Genomic DNA, 23,575 nt, shown 5'->3' with positions numbered 1-23,575 from the left:
TCCCTCACTGGATTTTCTGTTGGTCTGTCTGCAATCACGGGTATGTTTTCATGTTTTCCATTACATCTAAAACAAAACTGATCAACATGTGGTATCAGAGAATATGTTGATTAATTAGTTATGTTTTCGTATCTATTATTCTGGGATTGAAATCTGGAAAACAGAAGTTTTGAAAACTTAATAACCATCACAGCCGGTTTCGAGTCCCTTTTTAATATTATCGAAATCACCGTTTCGAAAGACTAAGTTGGTTAATCATTTGACTCGAAACCAATATGGGTTAATTTTTATGTCCGAAATCTGTTTAGAAGCCTTAATTTTCAAGTTTCGGGTTCCAGAATCATGTTTTTATTTTTTAGGGTTCATCATGTGTTCTTATGAAAATTCGAAATTCCTTTATGTTTTGAAATATAATTTGGATTATTGGATATTTTCCCCTATTTTGATCCGTTTTTATCTCTTAAAAAATTTTTGAAAACTGTTATTAGATCTACAGATAAAATTTTTGAAATATTTTGATAAAATTATATCATCATTAAAACAGGAAACCATATCTAGAAATCCCTAAAAATTTGAATTTTCAATTTTATCTCCACTAACAGCTGTTGATGAGCAGATTTCGAGACTTGGAGAATAAGTTTTGAGATTAGGTGGTTTCGACTAAGGTTCCAATTGAGATTTCTACTCGAAATCTCACTAAATACGAGGACAACTGAGATTGCGACTGAGATTTCGACTCGCAATCAGGTGGTTGCAACTCGAAACCCCATAATGAAGTCGAAATCTCATTAAGGCATCAATCTTCATCACTTGAAACCTCGGTTTCGAGTGAGGTTGTGACTGCCATTAGTGATTCACAATCAGGTTGTTGCGACTCATGGCATTAGTGACTCGCAATCAGGTTGCTGTGACTCGAAACCTCATAATGAGTCGAAATCTTACTCGAAAACTTACTCGAGATCTCACTCGAAATCTCAAGTTTAGTCGAGATCTCATAACTGAGTCGAGATCTCATAACTGAGTCGAGATCTCACTCAAAATCTCATTACTTTATTGAGTTGTTAGTGTGAACTAAAATTTAGCTCGGGGCTTCGCCCCGAACCCCGTGCAGGTGGTTTGCTATTAAATAATTGGTTTTGTAAATACTTAGTTAATTAATCAGAATCAGATAATGTTTAACAAAACCAAAATGGCTTAACTTGAATGAGCTTCTGATGTATCATTTCTAGCCAAAGCTGATTTGATACATCTATTTATCGTTCAAGTATTACGAAAGCTATGTTTAAGTATGCATCATAAACGTGAATGTCTTAATATCTGAAAGCTGATTTAATTCATTCATGTATAGCATACTAAACAAGTGCATAACTAAAGTGATTGTCTCATTTCTAGCCAAAGCTGAGTTGTCATGATCACTTTGCACACATGCTTAGATGATTACACTTCTGGCCAAAGCTGATTTGTCTTTGTTTAAGTAGAATTTTAACTAAGTCTATTATTTTGATGTTAGTAATAGACAATATCACAGCTTCATGATTAAAATGGTCATTATTTAAGCGTGCCTTAGTATAACATGCCCTTAGATCACATTAGGACTTCTTGATTAGTATCATAATTCCCTCATCTTATTCCACTATCAGCACCCAATTGCGGGATTTCACCTTTGACTGGTGATAACTTTGCTGCATGGAAGGACTCTCTCATGCTTACGCTTAGATTGCTGGACTTCAATTATGTTCTAAGAGAATAAGCCAGCGGACCTTACTCCTCAAAGTACTGCTGTTGAGCAGATGATTCATGAAAAGTGGACTAGGTGTAAGCGTATGTCTCTCATGTTTATGAAGCAGTCCATAAACAATGCAATCAGAGGAGCCATTCCTGATTCTGATGATGCTAAAACCTACTTGGCTTCTGTGGAGGCGCAATTCAAGGAGACGTCTAAAGCACACGCTAGTACTATTATCCTCAAGCTGGTGACAACAAAGTATGATGGGAGGAGCGGCATTCGCGAACACATCATGATGATGAATGACATGGCCAATAAGCTGAAGGGGCTAGACATGGATATCAGTGATGGTTTCCTCGTTCATTTCATCATTACTTCGCTTCCTTCGTCCTATGAAGCATTCAAGATCAATTACAACACTCAGAAGGACAAATGGACGATGAGTGAGCTGGTCGCTATGTGCGTACAGGAGGAAGAGCGTATGAAGATGGATCGCACTACTGATGTTGCTAACTTCACCACCTCCAACTCTAAGAAGAGGAAGAACAATTATTAAAGAAAGGATGCTTCTAAAGTCCAAGGGCCCAATCCTAATACAAGTGCACCTTCTAGCTCTAAGAACTCCTAAGGCAAAATCCACTGCAAGTTCTGTAAAAAGACAGGACATATGCAGAAGGAATGCCTTGACTTTAAGGAGTGACTGGCAAGAAAGGTAACGATTTTTTCAATGTTCCTACTAATTCTTGGTGGTTTGATTCTGGTTTTATGGTTCATGTTACCAACTCTACTCAGGGATTCCTTTCAATCCAGAAGCTGGGAAGAAACCAAAGAACACTTAAGGTTGGGGATGATCGAGAATTAGAAGTGAAGGCCATTGGAACATTAAAATTATTTATGAAAACTGGTTTATGTATTAAACTGTATGATACCTTATATGTTCTGAAGGTAACTCGGAACCTTGTATCAGGACCAAAGTTAGATATAGACGGTTTTGTTGTTTCCCATGGTCATCGCAAACTCTCTATCCTCTATGATTCTGTTCTTTTTGGTACTGGTATTCTGGATGGTGGTCTCTATAGATTAGAACTAAATGAGGACTTTTCCAAATCTTTGTTGTCATATAATATTAATAAATCACTCACAAAGATGAAAGAGAAACGAGACTTAGAGACTTCATCCATGTTGTGGCATCAACGTTTAGGCCACATCTCAAGAGAACGATTAAATCATCTCATAAACGATGAAGTCTTACCTCCTCTCGATTTCTCTCATTTTGGAACATGTGTCAAATGTCTTAAAGGTAAAATGACATTAGCGAATAAGAAAGGTGCCACTAGGAGCTCTAATTTATTCGAACTCATTCATACTGACATTAGTGGTTCCTACCAAATCGCTGGCATAACTGGACATACTTCATTTATCACTTACATTGATGATTATTCTCTCTACATGTACTTGTATCTTATTAAGGAAAAATCTGAATCTCTTACAACTTTTAAAGATTATAAAGCTGAAGTTGAAAAGCAATTAGATCGTCAGATTAAAGTTTTGAGATCAGATAGAGGCGGTGAATATTATGGAAGAGATACTGATGTGGGTCAAGCTCCTGGTCCATTTTATGAGTTTTTAAGGGCCAGGGGATTGTGAACCAATACACCATGCCTGGCACACCTCAACAGAACGGTGTTGCAGAACAAGAAACCGTACCCTTATGAACATGGTGCGTAGTATGTTAGTCAACACTAATTTACCATTATTTCTCTGGACTGAAGTGTTAAAAGCAGTTATTCACATTCTCAATAGAGTTCCTTCTAAGTTTGTCCCTAAAACTCCTTACGAACTTTGGACAGGAAGGAAACCGAGTCTTAAATATATGAAAGTATGGGTCTGCATTGCTGAAGCAAAACTTTATAATCCTTCCCTAAGGAAACTTGACCCTAAAACAGTTATCTGTTTCTTTATCGGGTATCCTGATCATTCAAAGGGTTATCGTTTCTATTGTCCTTCCCATGTCACCCGTATTGTTGAAACCAAGCGTGATACGTTCCTGGAAGATTTCAAGGTCAGTGGGAGCAGTACCAACCTTTACGAAGAATTGCAAGAAGTACAAGACGCGGGGGAGAGACTCGTCACTTACCATTACTCCGTTTACTCCTCTTGTACCCAATGCAACTACTGCACCTGAAGCTACTGCACCAACTCCAAATTTACCTTCACAATCAGAACCCATTATACCTCATAATGAAGGCACATCAAACGCTCAAAACCAAGACAGTGTTGAACCCGATAATCAACTCAGGAGGTCATCCAGGCAAAGAAGGCTTCCAAATTGGGATGATTATGTTATCTACCTGACTGAAGAGGATGCCGGAAAGCTCAATGATCCTATCTCTTATAATGAAGCCATTAGCAGTGATCAGTCTTGATGTGCACAAAATACAACATATAAAGTACATCAATTGTGGCATAAAACTAACCCTTTTTAGTACTAATGTTGGAAAAAGTGTGTTTTTGTCTTCCTTTTGTATTTTCAGGATTAAATGAGCTCAAATGAACAAAAGAAGCAAAAAGGCAGGTAAATCTAACATAAATACAAGAAAAGGAACAAACGTGGCATGCTCAACCCCCCGACAGCATCTTCCCAAGCAAAACAAAAGAACAGAAGGCTGAACACGCCCCGTGCTCAGTGAGCACGGGGGCGTGCCCAAGTGTCAACAGAAAAGACAAAGTTGTAGAAGCTTCCATCGCCCACCACGGGGTTGTGCTCAGCGGACATGGGGTCGTGGTCAACTATAAGACTCGCAGAATCCAGGCAAATCTTGATAGTACAGATATGTTTCTACACACGGGGTCGTGCTCAGCGGACACGGGGGCGTGGTCAACTAATGCAGACAAACTGCAATTAATGAAGAAAGAGAGAAGGATGGACACGGGGCCGTGCCCAACGGACACGGGGCCGTGCCCGAGCTTCTGTTCAGCCTATAAATAGAAGTGCTTGGATCACTTGCAACTCATCCCTTGGCACACCACCTCTCTCACAATTCACCCACCACCCACCACCATCAAAACACCATCATCCACCACCATCATCCATTGTCCATCATAGAGTGTGTGAGTCGTCTCGGGATCCAAGATTGATCGTAAGAGTTCTTGACAATCAAAGGCCATGTTTGCCTAAGTCTCTTACATCACTTGGTGAAGACAAGTGTCTAGTGTAATACTTTTTATTTTTAATCTTTTCGCACTTTTTACTTGGTTATGTATTAATGACTTTAATAACTAGTTTCTTATGTTGAAGGTGATTCTTCCTTATCGTTTGTCCGTGGTGTCTTGGCATTATTTTACTGTCTATATAAAATAAAAGATTTTCACCATTCATATCTCCATGGTCTATATGGAGGTATGTTGGCTACCTGGTCGGGGGTTAAGGGAACGGTTTGTTAAGAGTCTTGCCATTGTTCAGTGTATAGATCCTGCAAAGGACCTGGGTCAAATTTAGTAGGACCTCCTTCAATACCCACCGGTATTGGATGGCGGGGGTCCAAACTCTTTGATCCCCTCATAAGTTAAACTACTATTAATATTTTAACCCGGCTACTTAGGACTGTATCCCTGCTGACTCAGACTACTTAGCCGAGGGTAACGTCACATTCAAAAGAGGGGCCTACCACAATATGCATTAATAACTTAATTAATTGTCTTTCAATAATCCGACCCTTTAGGATTGTATCCTTGCTGACTCAAACTACTAGGTTGAGGGTAACGTCACCTTCAAAAGAGGGGCCTACTACAATAACTAAGATAATCTCTTAAAAAGTGCAAAAGTGCGAAAATAATCAAAGGTTACACTATACACGAGTCGGAGCCACGTGATTCATCTTGTCTATCTGTTTTTTATTTTTATTTTATTTTTCAGCATTTTAGTTAGTTTTTATTTTTCTAGTTTAAAACCTTTTTTCTAAACTTTTGATTTGATTAGACGTTGAGGATAAACCGGTACTAAAAGCTCTTGTGTCCTTGGACGACCTCGGTATCTTGCCAACACTATACTACGCTCATGATGGGTGCACTTGCCCATATGTGTGTTTGGTGTTAGTAAAATATCGTGTTTTATAAATTTAAAACTTGACTAACGTGTAAAAAGGGCTTAAAATATACTTAATTCCATATACACACCAATCTGCATCAAGTTTTTGGCACCGTTGCCGTGGACACAAAGATTTTAAGAAAGTTAGGAATCAATGACCTAATCGTTTTTTCTAAATTTTTCTGTTTTTTTTAGGATTTTCGTAATTTTCAGCTTCAGCAGAGCTCAGCACGGGCCGTGCCTGGTCGGACACGGGCCGTGCCTAGCATTATGACTGGCAGTTTCTATTTTCCGAGTTACAGACAGTTGAGCACGGAGCCGTGTCGGTGCAACACGGGGCCGTGTCCAACTCCCCATTAACAGGGATCCGGAAAACAATCACTGTATCTCCGACCACGGGCCGTGTTCAGCTGAGCATGGGGCCGTGGTGAACCTTCTGACCAACGTTCTTTTCTGTTTTTATTGCAGGACTAGGAACCCAGGAGCCACGAATTTCTACGTAGTATATGAGCTCCAGTTCTAGTAGAGACATAAAAGAACCTCTTGAAGAACCCGAATGCTTTCTCAGAAAAAGACTTAAAGCTAAAAACCAAGAGAAAGCTTCAGGAGACCCACTTCCAATGGCGGACCAGCGTACCCTCATGGATTACCTACGCCCCACCGTAGGTAATCTCGGCGCCGCTATCAATGCACCGAATGTCGAAGCCAACAACTTCGAACTTCGGCCACATTTGATACAAATGCTTCAAAACTCCGCAACCTTCCATGGGCTTGCGGACGAGGATCCTCATCTACATATTACTAATTCCTTAGAAATATGTGATACCTTTTGGATCAATGGGGCATCAAACGACGCCATCCGCCTTCGTATGTTTCCATTTTCACTAAAAGACCGAGCTAAGGCTTGGCTTAATACCCTCCCAGTTGGCTCGGTAAACACCTGGGATGAACTAGCTCAAAAGTTTCTATATAAGTATTTCCCTCCGGCTAAAACGGCTAAATTAATTACTGAAATTAATACATATTCACAAGAGGATGGGGAATCCTTATATGAAACTTGGGAAAGGTTCAAGGGGCTACTAAGTAAGTGTCCTTATCACGGCCTTGCGGTATGGCAACAAGTATCCACTTTCTACAATGGGTTGTTGTCACACACAAGACAAACCCTTGATTCTAGCTCTGGGGGACTTTTAGGTAATCGTCGCCCAAATGAAATATATAATCAAATTGAGGAAATTGCTCAAACCAATTTTCAGTGGCACACTCCCCGAGGCAATAAATCTATTGCCCTGGGCGCCCATAAGGTTGATGAAAGCACTTCTTTGCAAGCCCAAATCGAGGCCCTTTCTTCAAAAATCAAAAAGTTAGAAATGACAAAAACGGTCTCGGTAATGGCTTGTGAGGGGTGTGGTGGACCACATGAAAATTGGAGTTGTATGAAAGAATTAGATGATCAAACAAAAATGGTAAACTACATTGATAATAGACCTAGGTCGTCGGGTCCTCCAACGGGTACCTACAACCAAGGATGGTGTAACCACCCTAACCTTGGTTGGAGAGATCTCGGCAATAGTAGTAACCAACAAAACCAACGAACTAACTTTCAACAACTACAAACTTTTTCTCAACAACAAGGTGGACGAGAAAGGCTTGAAGATACTGTATCTCGCCTCATCTCCGACACCGAAAAGAAAAACTCGGATCGATTTCAACAATTGGAATCGAATTTTAGAAATCAACAAGCTAGCATTCAAAACATTGAAAAACAATTAAATCAACTAGCTCAAAATTTCTCTGAGAGACAACAAGGCGCGTTACCAAGTAATACCGAAACCAACCCAAAGGCGCAAGTACATCTCATAACATTGAGAAACCGAACCGTGGGTCCTGAAGATGCTCCACTTCCACCAACTGAAAGAAGCCAATCTAAACAACCAACTCCACCCGCGCCCCAACAAGAGAAGGTTTCTCCACCAATTCAAGAACCGGCTAAGACTCATCTGGTTCCATACCCCGGTCGGTTAATTCGTCAAAAGACCGATGAGCAATTCGCAAAGTTCGAAAATTTACTAAAACAATTGCATGTTAATATTCCATTTATCGAGTTCCTAACTCAAATGCCTAAATATTCAAAATTTATGAGGGACTTCCTCACTCATAAAAGGAAAATTGAATCATTGCAATTAGTTAACTTAGGCGAAGAATGCTCAGCCTTACTACTCAATAAACTTCCGCAAAAGAAGCTTGACCCCGGAAGCTTCACAATTCCTTGCTCGATTGGGAAATCTCCCATTCGTAATGCACTAGCAGATCTCGGGGCAAGCATCAACCTCATGCCCTCATCAATGTTCAATCGACTCGGCTTGGGAAAAACAAGTCCTACAAAAATAAGTACACAACTCGCCGATAGATCCGTCAAATATCCACAAGGTGTCGCTAAAAATCTATTGGTCAAAGTCGGCGAATTTGTCTTCCCGGCCAACTTTGTCATATTAGATATGGAGTAAGATACCGAAGTACCAGTCATCCTAGGGAGGCCATTCCTAGCTACAGCCCAAGCAGTGGTAGATATGAATGATGGAACACTAACATTGAGGGTTGGGGACGAGGAAGTAAAGTTTGGAGTCGGAAAAAGAGTAGAAGACGAAGACTCGGTCAACTACATGAAGGTCATTAACTCAAGTTTGAATGATGCTCTCCGACGGTGTAGCATGGGATGCAAAACATCCCACTTGGGTAACATATGATAATGCTTTGGGTCTAGCCAAGGACCCTTATAAATGTGGCGCACCACGGAGGCATTCCGCGGAACTATCATTAGTTTAGTTTAGATTAATTTTTATGTTTTCTAGTTTAGTTTTAATTTTCAGGAATAAAACACACTCGGGATGGTGAAGGATAACAAGGGAAACTTGCACCAGCGACCCATACACGAAAACGGAGCCATCCGACAAATTTTTCTTCGTTACAGCAAGTTCAGCACGGGCCATGCCCGCCCAACACGGCCCCGTGCTGCACAATCTGCAGAAAATGCCCAGTTCAGGTAACTGGACACGGGGCGTGCTCACTGAACATGCCCCCGTGTCCAGGCTTCTGTTTCTTTTTTACAAACTTTTGTTACTGGCACCTGAACACGGGGCCGTGCCCGGACACCACGGGGCCGTGTCCAGATGCCCAGTAACAGACAATTTTGCTTTTTCACACATTCAATCAACCTAAAAACTTATTTTTGGGACACATTGAGGACAATGTGTAATTTAAGTGTGGGGGGGATGCTAAAACTTTGAATCTTGCAAGTCCTAATTAACAAGCCTTACACAAAATCTATTGGAACCGCTAATCACCCCAAATTTTTTCAAAAATTTTCCATTTTTTTTTACTTGTCTAAGTTTAAGATGGGAATTTCAAGTTCTAAAAAGGTTATATTTTTACAAATTTACAACCGATGGCGTCATGATAAAAAGAACCAACATAAGAAAATGATGAAACGGCGTGGCAAGCTTAGTTAAAATTTGATTATATATACTTGATCACATAAAAACCCATTCCCACAAAAGTGAGTTTTGAGCCTTTATTGAGCATACAAATACATATCTTTAAACTAAATGCTCATTTTTCGTTTCTTGTGTGAATAGCCGCTTCGTTCTTACAACTCTAAAACTTGCCACAACGATACATTCCCGATCCTTACCAACTTAAACCCGAGTAAGTAAATGATGGAGGCATTAGGACTAACCTTTTTTATTTCTACACCATTATTTTTCTTTTTTTTACCACCTACCCAAAATCCCCCTAGTTAACCGCCTAAACCTTTTCATTTCATAACCCAAACCAAACACCCTTTACCCACCTAAACCTTTTTCCTTTTTAAACCCTTTATTTTAGTAACAAAGCTCGGTTTTTAGTATGACTTGATTAAAAAAAAATGATGATGATGATGAAGTCAAAGAAATAAACAAACAAGTTTATCAAAAATAACTTTGTTTGAAATGCTTCATCAAAATAAAAAGTTATGAAAAATATCAAGTCTTATGAAAACCGACGCTTTTTACGCTTTTCGCCCTTTTACTAACCACTAACCCAACCACCCACCTTTAGCCCAAGCCTAACCTTTCACCCAAAAAGTCCTCTTGATATTTAGAAAGGTATATAGTTAAAAAGGAGGAGGATTGATTGCTTGGCAAGCTTATGGTAGGAGTAAGTTCCATGCCGCTCTCGAGTGATTCACGAAAAATACACCTTCGGCCGAGTGTTGAGTGATCCCCCATGAGGTATGTGAACTCGTATATAAATGAAATTTTAAAAAGGCATGTTATGCCCTAATAAGTAATTTATCTTATGAAACGCTTTTAATAAATCATGACGAATAGGATTGTAAATAAATAAAAATAAAACTTAATAAAGAATCTTGGAAATCCCGACACTCTATGACAAGCCCAAAAACCTTCTCTTCTACCCATTCCATTTGGGAGTGTAAAGCCACATTATAAAGAGTTTTTCTTGAGGACAAGCAAAGATTCAAGTGTGGGGGTATTTGATGTGCACAAAATGTAACATATAAATTACATCAATTGCGGCATAAAAACTAACCCTTTTTTAGTATTAATGTTGGAAAAAGTGTGTTTTTGTCTTCCTTTTGTATTTTCAGGATTAAATGAGCTCAAATGAACAAAAGAAGCAAAAAGGCAGCTAAATCTAACATAAATACAAGAAAAGGAACAAACGTGGCATGCCCGACCCCCCGACAGCATCTTCCCAAGCAAAACAAAAGAACAGAAGGCTGAACATGCCCTGTGCTCAGTGAGCACGGGGGCGTGCCCAAGTGTCAGCAGAAAAGACAACGTTGTAGAAGCTTCCATCGCCCACCACGGGGCCGTGCTCAGTGGACACGGGGCCGTGGTCAACTATAAGATTCGTAGAATCCAGGCAAATCTTGATAGTACAGATATGTTTCTTCACAAGGGGTCGTGCTCAGCGGACACGGGGGCGTGGTCAACTAATGCAGACAAACTGCAATTAATGAAGAAAGAGAGAAGGATGGACACGGGGCCGTGCCCAACGGACACGAGGCCGTGCCCGAGCTTCTGTTCAGCCTATAAATAGGAGTGCTTGGATCACTTGCAACTCATCCCTTGGCACACCACCTCTCTCACACTTCACCCACCACCCACCACCATCATCCACCACCATCATCCATTGTCCATCATAGAGTGTGTGAGTCGTCTCGGGATCCAAGATTGATCGTAAGAGTTCTTGACAATCAAAGGCCATGTTTGCCTAAGCCTCTTACATCACTTGGTGAAGACAAGTGTCTAGTGTAATACTTTTTATTTTTAATCTTTTCGCACTTTTTACTTGGTTATGTATTAATGACTTTAATAACTAGTTTCTTATGTTGAAGGTGATTCTTCCTTATCGTTTGTCCGTGGTGTCTTGGCATTATTTTACTGTCTATATAAAAATAAAAGATTTTCACCATTCATATCTCCACGGTCTATATGGAGGTATGTTGGCTACCTGGTCGGGGGTTAAGGGAACGGTTTGGTAAGAGTCTTGCCATTGTTCAGTGTATAGATCCTGCAAAGGACCTGGGTCAAATTTAGTAGGACCTCCTTCAATACCCATCGGTATTGGATGGCGGGGGTCCAAACTCTTTGATCCCCTCATATGTTAAACTACTATTAATATTTTAACCCGGCTACTTAGGACTGTATCCCTGCTGACTCAGACTACTTAGCCGAGGGTAACTCACCTTCAAAACAGGGGCCTACCACAATATGCATTAATAACTTAATTAATTATCTTTCAATAATCCGACCCTTTAGGATTGTATCCTTGCTGACTCAAACTACTGGGTTGAGGGTAACGTCACCTTCAAAAGAGGGGCCTACTACAATAACTAAGATAATCTCTTAAAAAGTGCAAAAGTGCGAAAATAATCAAAGGTTACACTATACACGAGTCGGAGCCACGTGATTCATCTTGTCTATCTGTTTTTTTATTTTTATTTTATTTTTCAGCATTTTAGTTAGTTTTTATTTTTCTAGTTTAAAACCTTTTTTCTAAACTTCTGATTTGATTAGACGTTGAGGATAAACCGGTACTAAAAGCTCTTGTGTCCTTGGACGACCTCGGTATCTTGCCAACACTATACTACGCTCACGATGGGTGCACTTGCCCATATGTGTGTTTGGTGCTAGTAAAATATCTTGTTTTATAAATTTAAGACTTGACTAACGTGTAAAAAGGGCTTAAAATATACTTAATTCCATATACACACCAATCCGCATCAGTCTTCTGAATGGAATAAAGCAATGATTGATGAGCATGAATCCATGAAGAAAAATGATGTTTGGGATTTGGTAGAATTACCCAAGGGTGTCAAACCCATAGGATGTAAATGGGTATTCAAAACAAAACTGGATCTGAATGGGAACGTTGAACGCTATAAAGCGAGATTGATTGTAAAGGGCTACACTCAGAAAGAGGGAATTGATTATCAAGTGACGTTTTCCCCTGTCTCTCATAAAGATTCATTAAGGATCTTAATGGCCCTAGTAGCTCATTTTGATTAAGAGCTGCATCAGATGGACGTTAAAACCGTTTTCCTTAACGGAGACTTGGACAAATATGTTTACATGAAACAACCTGAAGGCTTTAAACCTGAAGGCTAGGAGCATCTAGTCTATAAGTTGAAGAAATCCATTTACGGCTTAAAACAAGCATCACGTCAATGGTACCTCAAGTTTGATGAAGTCATGAAGAAACAAGGTTTTATAAAGAATCAAGTGGATCAATGCACCTACCTCAAGATGAGTGGGAGCAACTTTACTATACTTGTCCTTTATATAGATGATATTCTATTGGCAAGTAATAGTTTAGACATGTTGCATGAGTCGAAGCGGTTACTCTCGCATAACTTCGACATGAAGGATCTCGGAGATGCTTCTTACGTCATTGGCATCGAAATTCACCGAGATAGACACAAAGGGATCTTAGGATTGTCTCAAAAGGCTTACATAGATTGTGTCCTTACACGTTATAACATGCAACAGTGCAAACCTTCCGTCGCTCCATTAGTTAAGGGAGATGTTTTCGGTTCATTCCAATGTCCGACAACAGAGGTTGAAAAGGAGCAAATGAGCCAGATACCATACGCGTCAGTAGTCGGGAGCGTGATGTATGCTCAAGTCTGTACTCGCCCAGATATCGCTTATATTGCTGGAATGTTAGGCCGTTATCAGACTAATCCTGGCCTAGATCACTGGAAAACAGCTAAGAAGGTACTTCGATATCTGCAAGGGACGAAAGACTATAAACTGACTTATAGAAGAAGTGATCATTTAGAAGTGGTGGGTTATTCTGATTCTGACTTTGCCAAGTGCAAAGATGACAAGAAATCCACTTCGGGCTATATCTTTATGTTAGCAGGCGGACCCATTTCATGGTAGAGTCATAAACAACAGTTGACCACGACTTCCACAATGATGGCAGGGTACATTGTTGTTTATAACGCAACATGTCATGGAATGTTGCTTAGGAATCTGATCACTGGACTCAAAATCGTTAATTCCATTTCTAGACTATTGAAGCTTTATTGTGATAACTCAGCTGCCGTTAGTTTCTCGAACAGTAACAGTTCGACTGGAGCTGGTTTATATCTCGATACAAAATATATGTTCGTACGTGAACGAGTTGAGGAAATATATGTTCGACTGGAGCTGGTTTATATCTCGATACAAAGTATATTAGTATTAAAGATATGCTTGCGGATCCGATGACTAAAGGTCTCCCACCTGAAGTTTATGAAGAACATGTTCGGAATATGGGATTTACTAAAGACCTTATTTAGCATATTGTACTAGCTTATGTTTTATGTTAATGAAATTTCCTCAGTTTGATTTTGTATGTCTCTAAGAATATGTTCAACTAGTATAATGGCATATAGACAAATAAAGTTACAAAACAAACAAAGGGCTTATGCGTATTTTGATCATAACGATTAGGTTTTAAATTGAGGCTATTGTATGACTAATGGGGGTCCTGAGTCGAATGATGATTCAACGGCTATATTTCTCTGCTATAATTCTTGGTTTAAGGCTAAAATGAGTGTTAATTTCTGATCAGGCTTATCTAATACACATAGTAAATGATTACTCGGTTAAGTGAGAGAATGTAAGATTAAATACGTTATGATGTTGAATTTAATCTAGTAGCCATTATAATCATTTACATTATATAGGTCAAAATATATAACGACCTATTAAATAATTAGTTGGTAATTGTTGATGGACCATATTATCCTTATTAACTAATTGAGTTTCCTCTTGGGTGCATATATAAGGAGACTTATGTAGAGGTAACAAGGTTAGACAACTAGACATCTTGTGCTTAGTTCATAACATCATTCGAAACCTCTCTTTCCATACTGATAACCCTTTATCGGTTTTCATCTTTACCATCATTAGATTGCACCCTAAGGAGGAACCAGATCACACTTACAAACATGTCGAACTCGAGGGCATCATCCCTCACTGGATTCTTTGTTGGCCTGTCTGCAATCACGTGTATGTTTTCATGTTTTCCATTACAACTAAAACAAAACTGATCAACAACGCGAGGGCTAGCGTGAGCGAGCACAGGTGAGTGTGGTAGTGGGACTCTTTGACCGTTGACCGTTGGGGTGTGGGATTCCGAGCCACGTGTTTTGAATTTAAAAAAATACAAAAATTCTATACATAACTCCTTAATATCCACATTTCTCCCATATTCTTTTAAAAAAAACTCTCTTACTCCCACATTTCTCTCAAAATTTTGTTAAAAAAAACTCTCTTACTCTCATAAAAAGTGGAATAGAATGCATTTTCTTCATCTGATTCATTCGAAGAAGACAATCTCATTATTGAAGCGCGTAGGATAACGGTTAACTACTTGGTTGAGCGGTCTCAAAGGCGACGAGGGCTAATGAGACAACCACCACTTGATCCTGATCTAGAGGGAGCTAACGAAACATTGATGCGTCACTATTAGCCCCAATCCCGTTTACGATGAAGAACATTTTAGGCGACGTTTTTGAATGAGTAGACAACTATTTATGCGTCTAGCGAATGATTTGTCAGAGCGATATCCTTTTTTCAACAAAGGGAAGATGCGAGAGGTAGACTTGGGTTCACATCTATACAAAAATGTATTGCCGCTAGCGTATGGGATTTCGTCAAACACAATGAATGAATATCTAGAAATGTCCGAAAAAATTGTGTGCGATTCATTTCATTTCTTTTGTCAAGGTATATACATCTTTACCTAAATTATATTTTTAAAAATTTTACGTTTAAATTTCACAACGCTTGTATAAATTATATATCTTTACATAGGGATCATATCCATTTACTTATGAATGTATTTGCGTAAGCCAACATTGTTTGATATCCAACACATATACGAGGTTCACGGTGAAAAACATGGTTTTCCCGGCTTGCTCGGTTGCCTCGACTGTATGCATGTTGGATGGGCTATGTGTCCTACGGCTTGGCGAGGCCAGTACCACCGAGGTGATCTTCGGCCCGACAATTATACTTGAGGCGTTAGCCTCGCATGATCTTTGGTTTTGGCATGCGTTTTTTAGAGTTGCTGGGTCAAATAACGACCTAAATGTTATCGATCAATCCCCAATATTCGATGACATTATCGACGGGATTGAGCCAACACAATCGTTTTATGCAAACGGGAAACATTTCAAGTATGGTTACTACCTGGTTGACGGTATTTACGAGTGTTCGACACTTATTCAAGCTTTTTCGTCTACAACTAATGGCAAACGAAAGTACTTTACAAAGAAGCAAGAATCAACAAGAAAATATATTGAAAGAGCGTTTGGAGTTCTAAAGAAAAGATTTCATTTGATTGCCAACCCAGTACGGTTTATGACGCCAGAGAAAATAAAAATAATGGACGTCATCTACACTTATCTAATTCTACATAACATGATTCTGGAAGATCAAAGTATGTCTATTTGTCAAAACTACTAAGGTGACTTATCTAATTCTACATAACATGATTCTGGAAGATCAAAGTATGTCTATTTGTCAAAACTACTAAGGTGATGTCACACGGTATGAATCCACAATAACTTATGAGCAAAAACTCCAAAACATACATAATATCACAAGATCCGTGAGACACGGAAACCTTCGCCATGAGTTGGTCGAGCATTTGTGGGCTAGATGACCCAATGATCTTGTGTTAGGCTAGTATTATTTGTTGGTTGTAATCTTTTTATTTTAATGTGATATTTTATAAAAAAAAAATAGTTTTCTATTAATACCATTTACAAATGTAGAAAGAATGAACAAAAAATAAAAAAAAAATGAAAATTCGCTGAAGCCATTGCTCACCTGGACCACAACAGGGTCAGGTGGCTTTAGCAGTGGCTTTATGTGCTTAGTCAGCGACCAGTCGGCGCCTGGTGAAGCATATTACAGGATAAATACCGGTGCTCACCTAGATCACAACGGGTAGTCTAATAATAATAATGTTTGCTATCTTCTAAAGGGGTATAAAATCATTTGCACACATGTCACCGTAACACGCGAACAGAGTTAAAGAACAAAACATCGCTTAGTTGAACTGCAGCAATATAGAAACAAATACTCCATACATCAACATGGTCATACAACAGGATTACAACATCATATAATACAACAATAACATGCACTTGTTTAACATAGCGGATAAATTGCACAAAAACTAAACTAAAATGGCATTAATATTCAAACTTCCTAAAGACGATAATAGCAGATATACTTTTATTTCCTGACAACACGACGGTCCTTTAAATCTGCATCTGTGGTTAGTTTGGAGCTGCAAAATTCAGAGCCTCATTCGCTTCACATCGTTCTCAGGGACACTAGCGTCATTTCCATTGTTCCCGCCCTGAACCTGCACAATGTGTATAACCCGCCTTTAGTCTCTTTTTGTTCAAACAAGTTTCTTTTCATTGCATATAAGCATACAAAATGTTAAAAATAGATACAAATTGTTGTAATAGGTTGAAAATGAAATCATACCATTTCATCAGGTACAACTGCATATCTATCAGACGGGAATGCCGAAAGTTTCCCTTCCAAAAGAATCATAGTTACAGGATCAATATGTGAACGGTGAGAATGAAATCATACTTACGGTTGATCATTCTAAACCAAGTTCAAAAAAATTAAGAGATATATGGAAAAGAAGCAGCAGAATATAGCACCTGCAGATGGGTCAGTGCTTGATGATTCTATATGTTGTCCACCAGATCCATCTCTGCTCAAAGCTTCAATTAGCTTGGGAATGTTTCTGCCAAGTGTTTTAAAATATAACACACATAAGTTTCGGTTTCTTCACAATGCCACGTGTCAAAAAAGCAAGTGCACGTGTGTGTGGTAAATACCTGTCGATAGCCTCTTTGTGGCCAAGCTGTCCATTTGTACCTCTGCCCCAGGAATATAGATTATGTCTTGCAGTGACAGCAAGTGTGTGCCTCCATCCACATGAAATCTGGACTACTTTCTGTCAAATACGTTAAGGACATTAAAACTGAAACTTAAGATAGTCGAATAAGTGTTACATGATAAGACGGTAATTTAATCTAATCCCCTAGACATGAAAGAAAGTAAGTTCACATGGAAAAATGATGTGCCTGCTCATCTGGAAATTTGACTTCCATAGGAATACAATGATCTTTATTGTCCCCGACACCCACTTGCCCAAACTGTTCACAAGAGAAATATCAGGGTAAGTTATGTAAATATAGCAAAATGATATTGATTAAATGTAAATATAGCAAAATGATACTGATTAACAATAATCAATTGACATTTGACCTTATTCCATCCCCATCCATAAAGCTTTCCCTCTGATGTTAATGCCATGGTGTGCCTCCAGCCACCGGAGATCTGGGATGTCAAAAGTCACATGTAAAAACATCATCAATAACTGTAACATCCACACACAATGTTTGAACTATAATACAACAACAACCATACCCAGTAAATCCCACAAATAGCAAAGCTACTTATAGGGTCTGGGGAGGGTGGGATGTAGACAGACCTTGCCTCTATCTCTAGGGATAGAGAGACTGCTTCCAGAGAGACCCTCGGCTCGAAAACGAACAACATACTAACACACCATGTCAAAGAATATAGGAATAAAAAACAAATACCTGTGATATAAATTGGCCATGCAATGCTTGGAGTTTATGGGGAACAAGGTGGTCCTTAAAATCCCCGTGTCCTAGTTGACCGTATTTACTCCACCCAAATGTATAAAGATCACCGGATGAAGAAACAGAGATTGTATGCCTCCAACCACAGGCAACAAGTACCATCTTCTCATCCTGTACCAACTTCAACATGTTACATACAAACAGGTCGAAAGAAGTCCAGAGTGTAGTTTTAATGCATAAGTTTGCTACATCAACTTCTTTCAAATATATAGTAAGAAAAGGCAGAAAATACTGGTGTGGTTGTAACAAAATACATATATTTTCTACTTAAAGAGTAATAGACTTGAAATGGAAAAAAAACGTCTTTGTTTTTTAATAGCACATTATCCATTATACAGCAACATGTTTGATGATTATATAATCATGGACGATATACGAAATGGCTACATACACTGATAACTGAAGCTTTCTCTGGAATGTTGCGATCATTTCTGTCACCTAAGCCCAAGTTCCCGTATCGCCCCCAACCCCAACCATAAAGCTCACCATCTTCAGTTATAGCCACTGTATGTTCAGCACCAGCAGCAACCATTTTCACATTTATACCCTGCAAAAACCATAAAAAATTCAAAGAAAGTTGAAAATAATCAAGGATCATTAAGTTACGCAACACACTCTATGTTCTTTGACAACATACATGTGCTTTGACAATGAGAACACAACAAACAGATATCTTCCACTTTTAATATGTGCAGTGCCAACCGTGATGATTGAAATTATATTTTACCTGGAAAGCTTCAATCTTTTGTGGAACGAGAGAGTCCTCAGTTGTGCCTAAACCAAGTTGGCCATTTTGGTTCCGGCCCCAACTACAATGAAGTCACAAGCAATAAACAGAATTAAAATACTTGATTATGGGATTGACATAATCTCATCAATTTACTACACTACATTCCAGATTCACTAAATATTCTTGTTACCAATAGTAACATCATTATTTCAAAACATATGTAGAGAATCAGAAGCTGATACAAACCTTTGCACCTCGCCTTCCATGGTGACGGCCAAACAATGGCTGTCCCCACATGCAATTTGTCGTATCCGTATCCCCTGTAACGCTTTTATTGGCTGAGGAATAAAGAAATCAGTAGAGTTGCCATGTCCTAGCCTCCCAAAATCACCCCTGATACCAAAATAACAAATATTACCGTTTAAGGTGTATAAGAAGCACTACTACTAAAAGGAAAAATAGAATTGGGTTAGGATTTATCGATAAGAGAACAAACCATCCCCAGCTGAATACTTTGAGTTGTGACTCCGAAAACGCAGTTGTATGATCAGCTCCACAAGTAAGAGATACTATATCTTCCCCGTCTAAAGCACTTAACTGAGTAGGTGACAGCCTGTCTTCAGCATCACCATGCCCTAGCTGTCCATCCTCACCCCTTCCCCATGAACAAACAATATTTCCAGCTGATGTAATTAAAAAAAAGTAGAATATTATGATCTTGTACAATTTATTTGTAAGTTGGATATATAAATTACTTACATATAGTTGCAATACTGTAACTGTTAAGATAGAAGAACAATGGTGTGTGATTTTATGGACAATACTATACACATCTTGTGTGCAGCCTGTTGCGTGATTCCATGGACAATGTTGTAAATGAAAAAATGAAGTGCCTTTGATATTTCATATGATGAAATGTGGAACAGATAAATATGCAGCGCGATAAAAGGTTTAATATATCATACACCAAAACCCCCCACTAGCATTAAGACTAGTTATTAATTTATCTGAAGCTTATCTAAACATAATTTTCTATTTGTTATTTTCAGTGAAAGTAAAAACAATAACTAGATCAAGTCTTACAGAGAAAAGAATTTACAACACTCATTTCAAGTCGTTAGCAGGATAATTCAGTCCATCATACGTTTAACACTATTCAGTCAGGATAAAAGAGATACTACAAAATTATTCAGTTGCCATATTGTTCGTTATTGACAATGACTTTAGGTATAATAATCGATTTGAGAAAGGATAGGACAAAGCTTTTTTTTCTTACACGTATCCGCATCCGTAAAGCACCACCCTTATTTCTTTTTTGTGTTCTCAAACCCATATGATTTAAAACAAACACCATACATCACTCTTCTACCCATTCCCATTCCCATTCCCAAACCCTCAACCAAACACACCCTCAGTTTTTACTTGTTTAACCGTCTCTTGGTTCTTTCAGTCGCGTACCCTATAACGTTCCGTGGAACTCCAAAATGGTCTTACATTTAACCATACATGCCTACACATATAAACTGAACCCAAGTATGAAGGAATATGACAAAGCAAACTCCATCACCCTTTCGGCCCCTTAACGCCTAGTTACAAATAAAGCAATGAGCACATTCATACTGATAAAACTTGCATTAGGAAACTTCAACCTAGGTTAAGAAATGATTTTCATTATTGCAGGTATACATCACTTAAACAGAGTTCCTCTAACTCAGATCACTTCAAATATTTAACTCAGCCACAAAATCAATAACACAATTCATCATATAAACAAATTAACCTAAAGATCCATCCTCAGATCAAACAAGTTTCACAACAAACCAATCAAAACCCTACAACAAACACCTCAACCGACATATTCCAAGCCTCCACAATCCAATTAAACAGAATTCTCAAACTAAAATCAATCAATACACACACACAAAATGCCCTAATGAATTCAAAAAAACAAAGGAAACGTATGTCTAGGGTTGGTAATTCTTACAGAGAAGAGCAACAGAGTGACTTGCACCAGCGGAGATCAAAATCACGTGACGAATCGGAGGTGAAGTAGTTTCAGTCTCCATGTGTGAGTTGCAGGTTGTTCAGGAATTTGGTGAAAATGGGGGATATGAATGAATAGAGTGATTATATGTGGTTGCAGAGAGGGAGGGAGTAAATAGGAGAATTGAATTGGGGTAGTTATTGTTGATGGAAAACGACAAACCATATTCTATCATCTTCCCTCCTTCCTTCCTTCCTTTTTTGTGAAAATTCTCGATGATAATAATATTTAATATTTAATAATTATAATAATATTAATTAATTTTCCTGTGTCTCTAGAGGAATTATGCATCCTTTTCAATCATTACGAATCCGGTTTCACATCATCACATGTTGTTACTAGGTAAGATGGTTCATTTGGATCAAACTTGAAACCATAATTTTTGCAACTATAAATGGTAGCTTGTATCCTAGTGCTCACCCTTTTTACACCGTGGGTATGGTGGGGTTTGGGTTAGGTTTGGGTTGAGGCATTTGTTGACACGTGGAATGGGAGCCCCCCCCCCCCCCCCCACCGCCTAGTGACGTGTCCGCGGGGTATGGCGGGGCGTGGGTTGGGCTTGGGTTGGGTGCACCGCGTGGCAGATTGTTAAATAAAAAATACAAAAAATTTATAAAATTCAAACAACATTTATAAAAAAAAACCTACAACTTCATTAAAATTTTAAAAATTACATAATCCTAAAAATTACATAATTTCTAAAAATTACAAACCTAGAGCGTTAGATAAATTTCAAAAAGTGCGATCTTGTCGAACGCCTTTCACTCTTTGCCTCGAAACTCTATGTTTGCCACCGCCACCCAGTCCTCGTGGCTTAACTCGCCGCTCGGAACGGCTTCGTAGTAAGCCTTGAAACGATCGAGCTTGGGCCGTAGCTCGCGCCATTTGTGTTGGCACGCGTTGAGGTTGTGGCGGTCGTTACCGACGTTATGTCGGTAGGTGGCGAATGCTTCCGGCCAATATTTTGTTTAGCCCGGTGGCCGCCCCTTCATAGCGTCAACGACGCTTGTGACGAGAGCCAATTCTTCCTCGTGAGTCCAAGATGCCATGTTCTTTGTGGGATGGGGGCGCCAGTGGGTTAGCAGGTTCGAGAGAAGTGGGTAGCCGGTGGGGTTGGGTTCGTGGGATGTGTGACAACTAGCACCCAACCGGTAATTTTCGTACACTTTAATTATTATTTAATGACTGCAATTATGTGCTTAAATGTCAACATTGTCTGATTACATACTAAACAAGTGAATTCATGCACGTTTTATACTACAAGAATTACTTTATGCATTAATGAACAGCGTTGCGTCAGAAATACTAGTAAACTCACCGGTAAACACATTGTGTCAACAATTCTGCAGAAAACAGTTAGATAATAGAATTGGAGCCTAGGTGTAGGTCCAACGACAAGAATACATTAAAACCCAAGAGTACATACAAGGGTTTATATATAGACTTTCCGGAAGCTAAAATACGCACTAAAAAGCACCCAAAACACACTTTAAATGCTGAAATTCATACAATTCAGCAAAATTCAGCATTGTGACAAATTAATGACATGTAAAAATGTGACAGATTGATCCAGAATATTTCCCTAAGTTTCGGGAATTGAAAGTATCACAAAAGGGGACATAAAGGACACTAAATGGTGCGATTTAGCACTTTAACGAACCAGTACTTAACCGAACAACCGGACATTACCCGAAACATCAAAATATTACTAGAAGCATTGTTTACCTACTTCTGAGCTAGTTATGGTCCCAGAACACCATAACACCTCTTATAACGTAATAACACATCAAGTCCCTAAAAATTACACTTGAAAGCTTAACTTATTTATACAATTAAAGACTGGAAATTACATTTTACCCCCCCCCCCCCCCTATAGTGGACGGTCATGGGGGCCCCACTTTTGATTTTGTAAAATCTTGTTAAATCCTACATGATCTTTCTTGGATTCAAAATGATATTATAAGATTTCCATAGATATTATAAGATCTTGTGGAAGATTCACTAGAGATCTTGTCCCATAAGTACACCACCATCAACATCTCACTTCACTCCATCTCCCTCACTCTCTCCCTCTTCCTCCCGACCCAAGTAGTGCCGCCACCACCACCACCATACAACCACCATCCATCCATTCCAAGCTCCTCGCAAGGTGTAAGAGGCAAGGTTAGAAGGCTTGGAACTCTCGAATCTTGAAGGACCTCCTTTACAAGCTTTTATCCACCACATTTTCAACCTTGTTCTTCCCTAGCTTTAAGCTAGTTGTAAGATTCTTGAACACCCTTGTTTACTTCCATTTTAGTTGGTTAAAAGATATAACATGTTGATTATCATATGAACCCTAAAAGACATGCATATGAAACTTGAAACATAAGGTGAAATATGATGATGTCTTGATGAAATGATGTTGTTTAGTAGATGTGTAATGTTTGTTTGTTGATTACTAGAAATATTGATGTTGATCAATACATGAAGCTTGCTAGATTGTGATTAAACACATGATCTAGCAAGTTAGAGGATGATTATGTGTTAACACAAGAAGATCAACCTCATGTATAAACATGAACTTGATGAATAAATGATTTCTTGGAAAATAACAAACAAAGCAAGCTAGTAAACTTATAGATCTAAGATGAATGAATGGTTTTTCTAAAAGAACCAAGTTTAAAATGTGATTTTTAGAAGATCTTGGTTTTTACTTAAACCTACACTATTTTTATAAACAC

The 23,575-nt window shown here is 38.8% G+C and overlaps 2 protein-coding genes and 1 non-coding gene across 3 annotated transcripts; 1 reads left to right on the top strand and 2 right to left on the bottom strand.

The window, feature by feature from the left end:
• Positions 1-6,811: 6,811 nt before the first annotated feature.
• Positions 6,812-6,918, bottom strand: LOC118483443. The gene has a single exon (XR_004870731.1). It is a non-coding gene; the product is annotated as a small nucleolar RNA R71 (small nucleolar RNA).
• An 8,356-nt stretch (positions 6,919-15,274) lies between these two features.
• LOC110882077 lies at positions 15,275-15,841 on the top strand. Its single transcript, XM_022130175.1, has one exon. The coding sequence runs from the start codon at positions 15,275-15,277 to the stop codon at positions 15,839-15,841; it is 567 nt and encodes a 188-aa protein (XP_021985867.1).
• Positions 15,842-16,448: 607 nt separating this feature from the next.
• Positions 16,449-21,049, bottom strand: LOC110885336 (ultraviolet-B receptor UVR8). Its single transcript, XM_022133021.2, has 12 exons — positions 20,793-21,049; positions 19,305-19,491; positions 19,055-19,201; positions 18,806-18,887; positions 18,470-18,625; positions 18,016-18,189; positions 17,678-17,749; positions 17,494-17,565; positions 17,245-17,363; positions 17,065-17,150; positions 16,880-16,932; positions 16,449-16,751 (listed from the first exon to the last, which is right to left on the bottom strand). The coding sequence occupies exons 1-12, from the start codon at positions 20,872-20,874 to the stop codon at positions 16,683-16,685; spliced, it is 1,299 nt and encodes a 432-aa protein (XP_021988713.1). The 5' UTR covers positions 20,875-21,049; the 3' UTR covers positions 16,449-16,682.
• Between the last annotated feature and the right edge of the window lie 2,526 nt (positions 21,050-23,575).

The sequence above is a fragment of the Helianthus annuus genome, chromosome 10 (assembly GCF_002127325.2).
Source record: "Helianthus annuus cultivar XRQ/B chromosome 10, HanXRQr2.0-SUNRISE, whole genome shotgun sequence".
Lineage (NCBI taxonomy): Eukaryota > Viridiplantae > Streptophyta > Magnoliopsida > Asterales > Asteraceae > Helianthus > Helianthus annuus.
The sequence above is the reverse complement of the archived record's forward strand: the minus strand, read 5'-3'. Positions and strand labels throughout refer to the sequence as shown.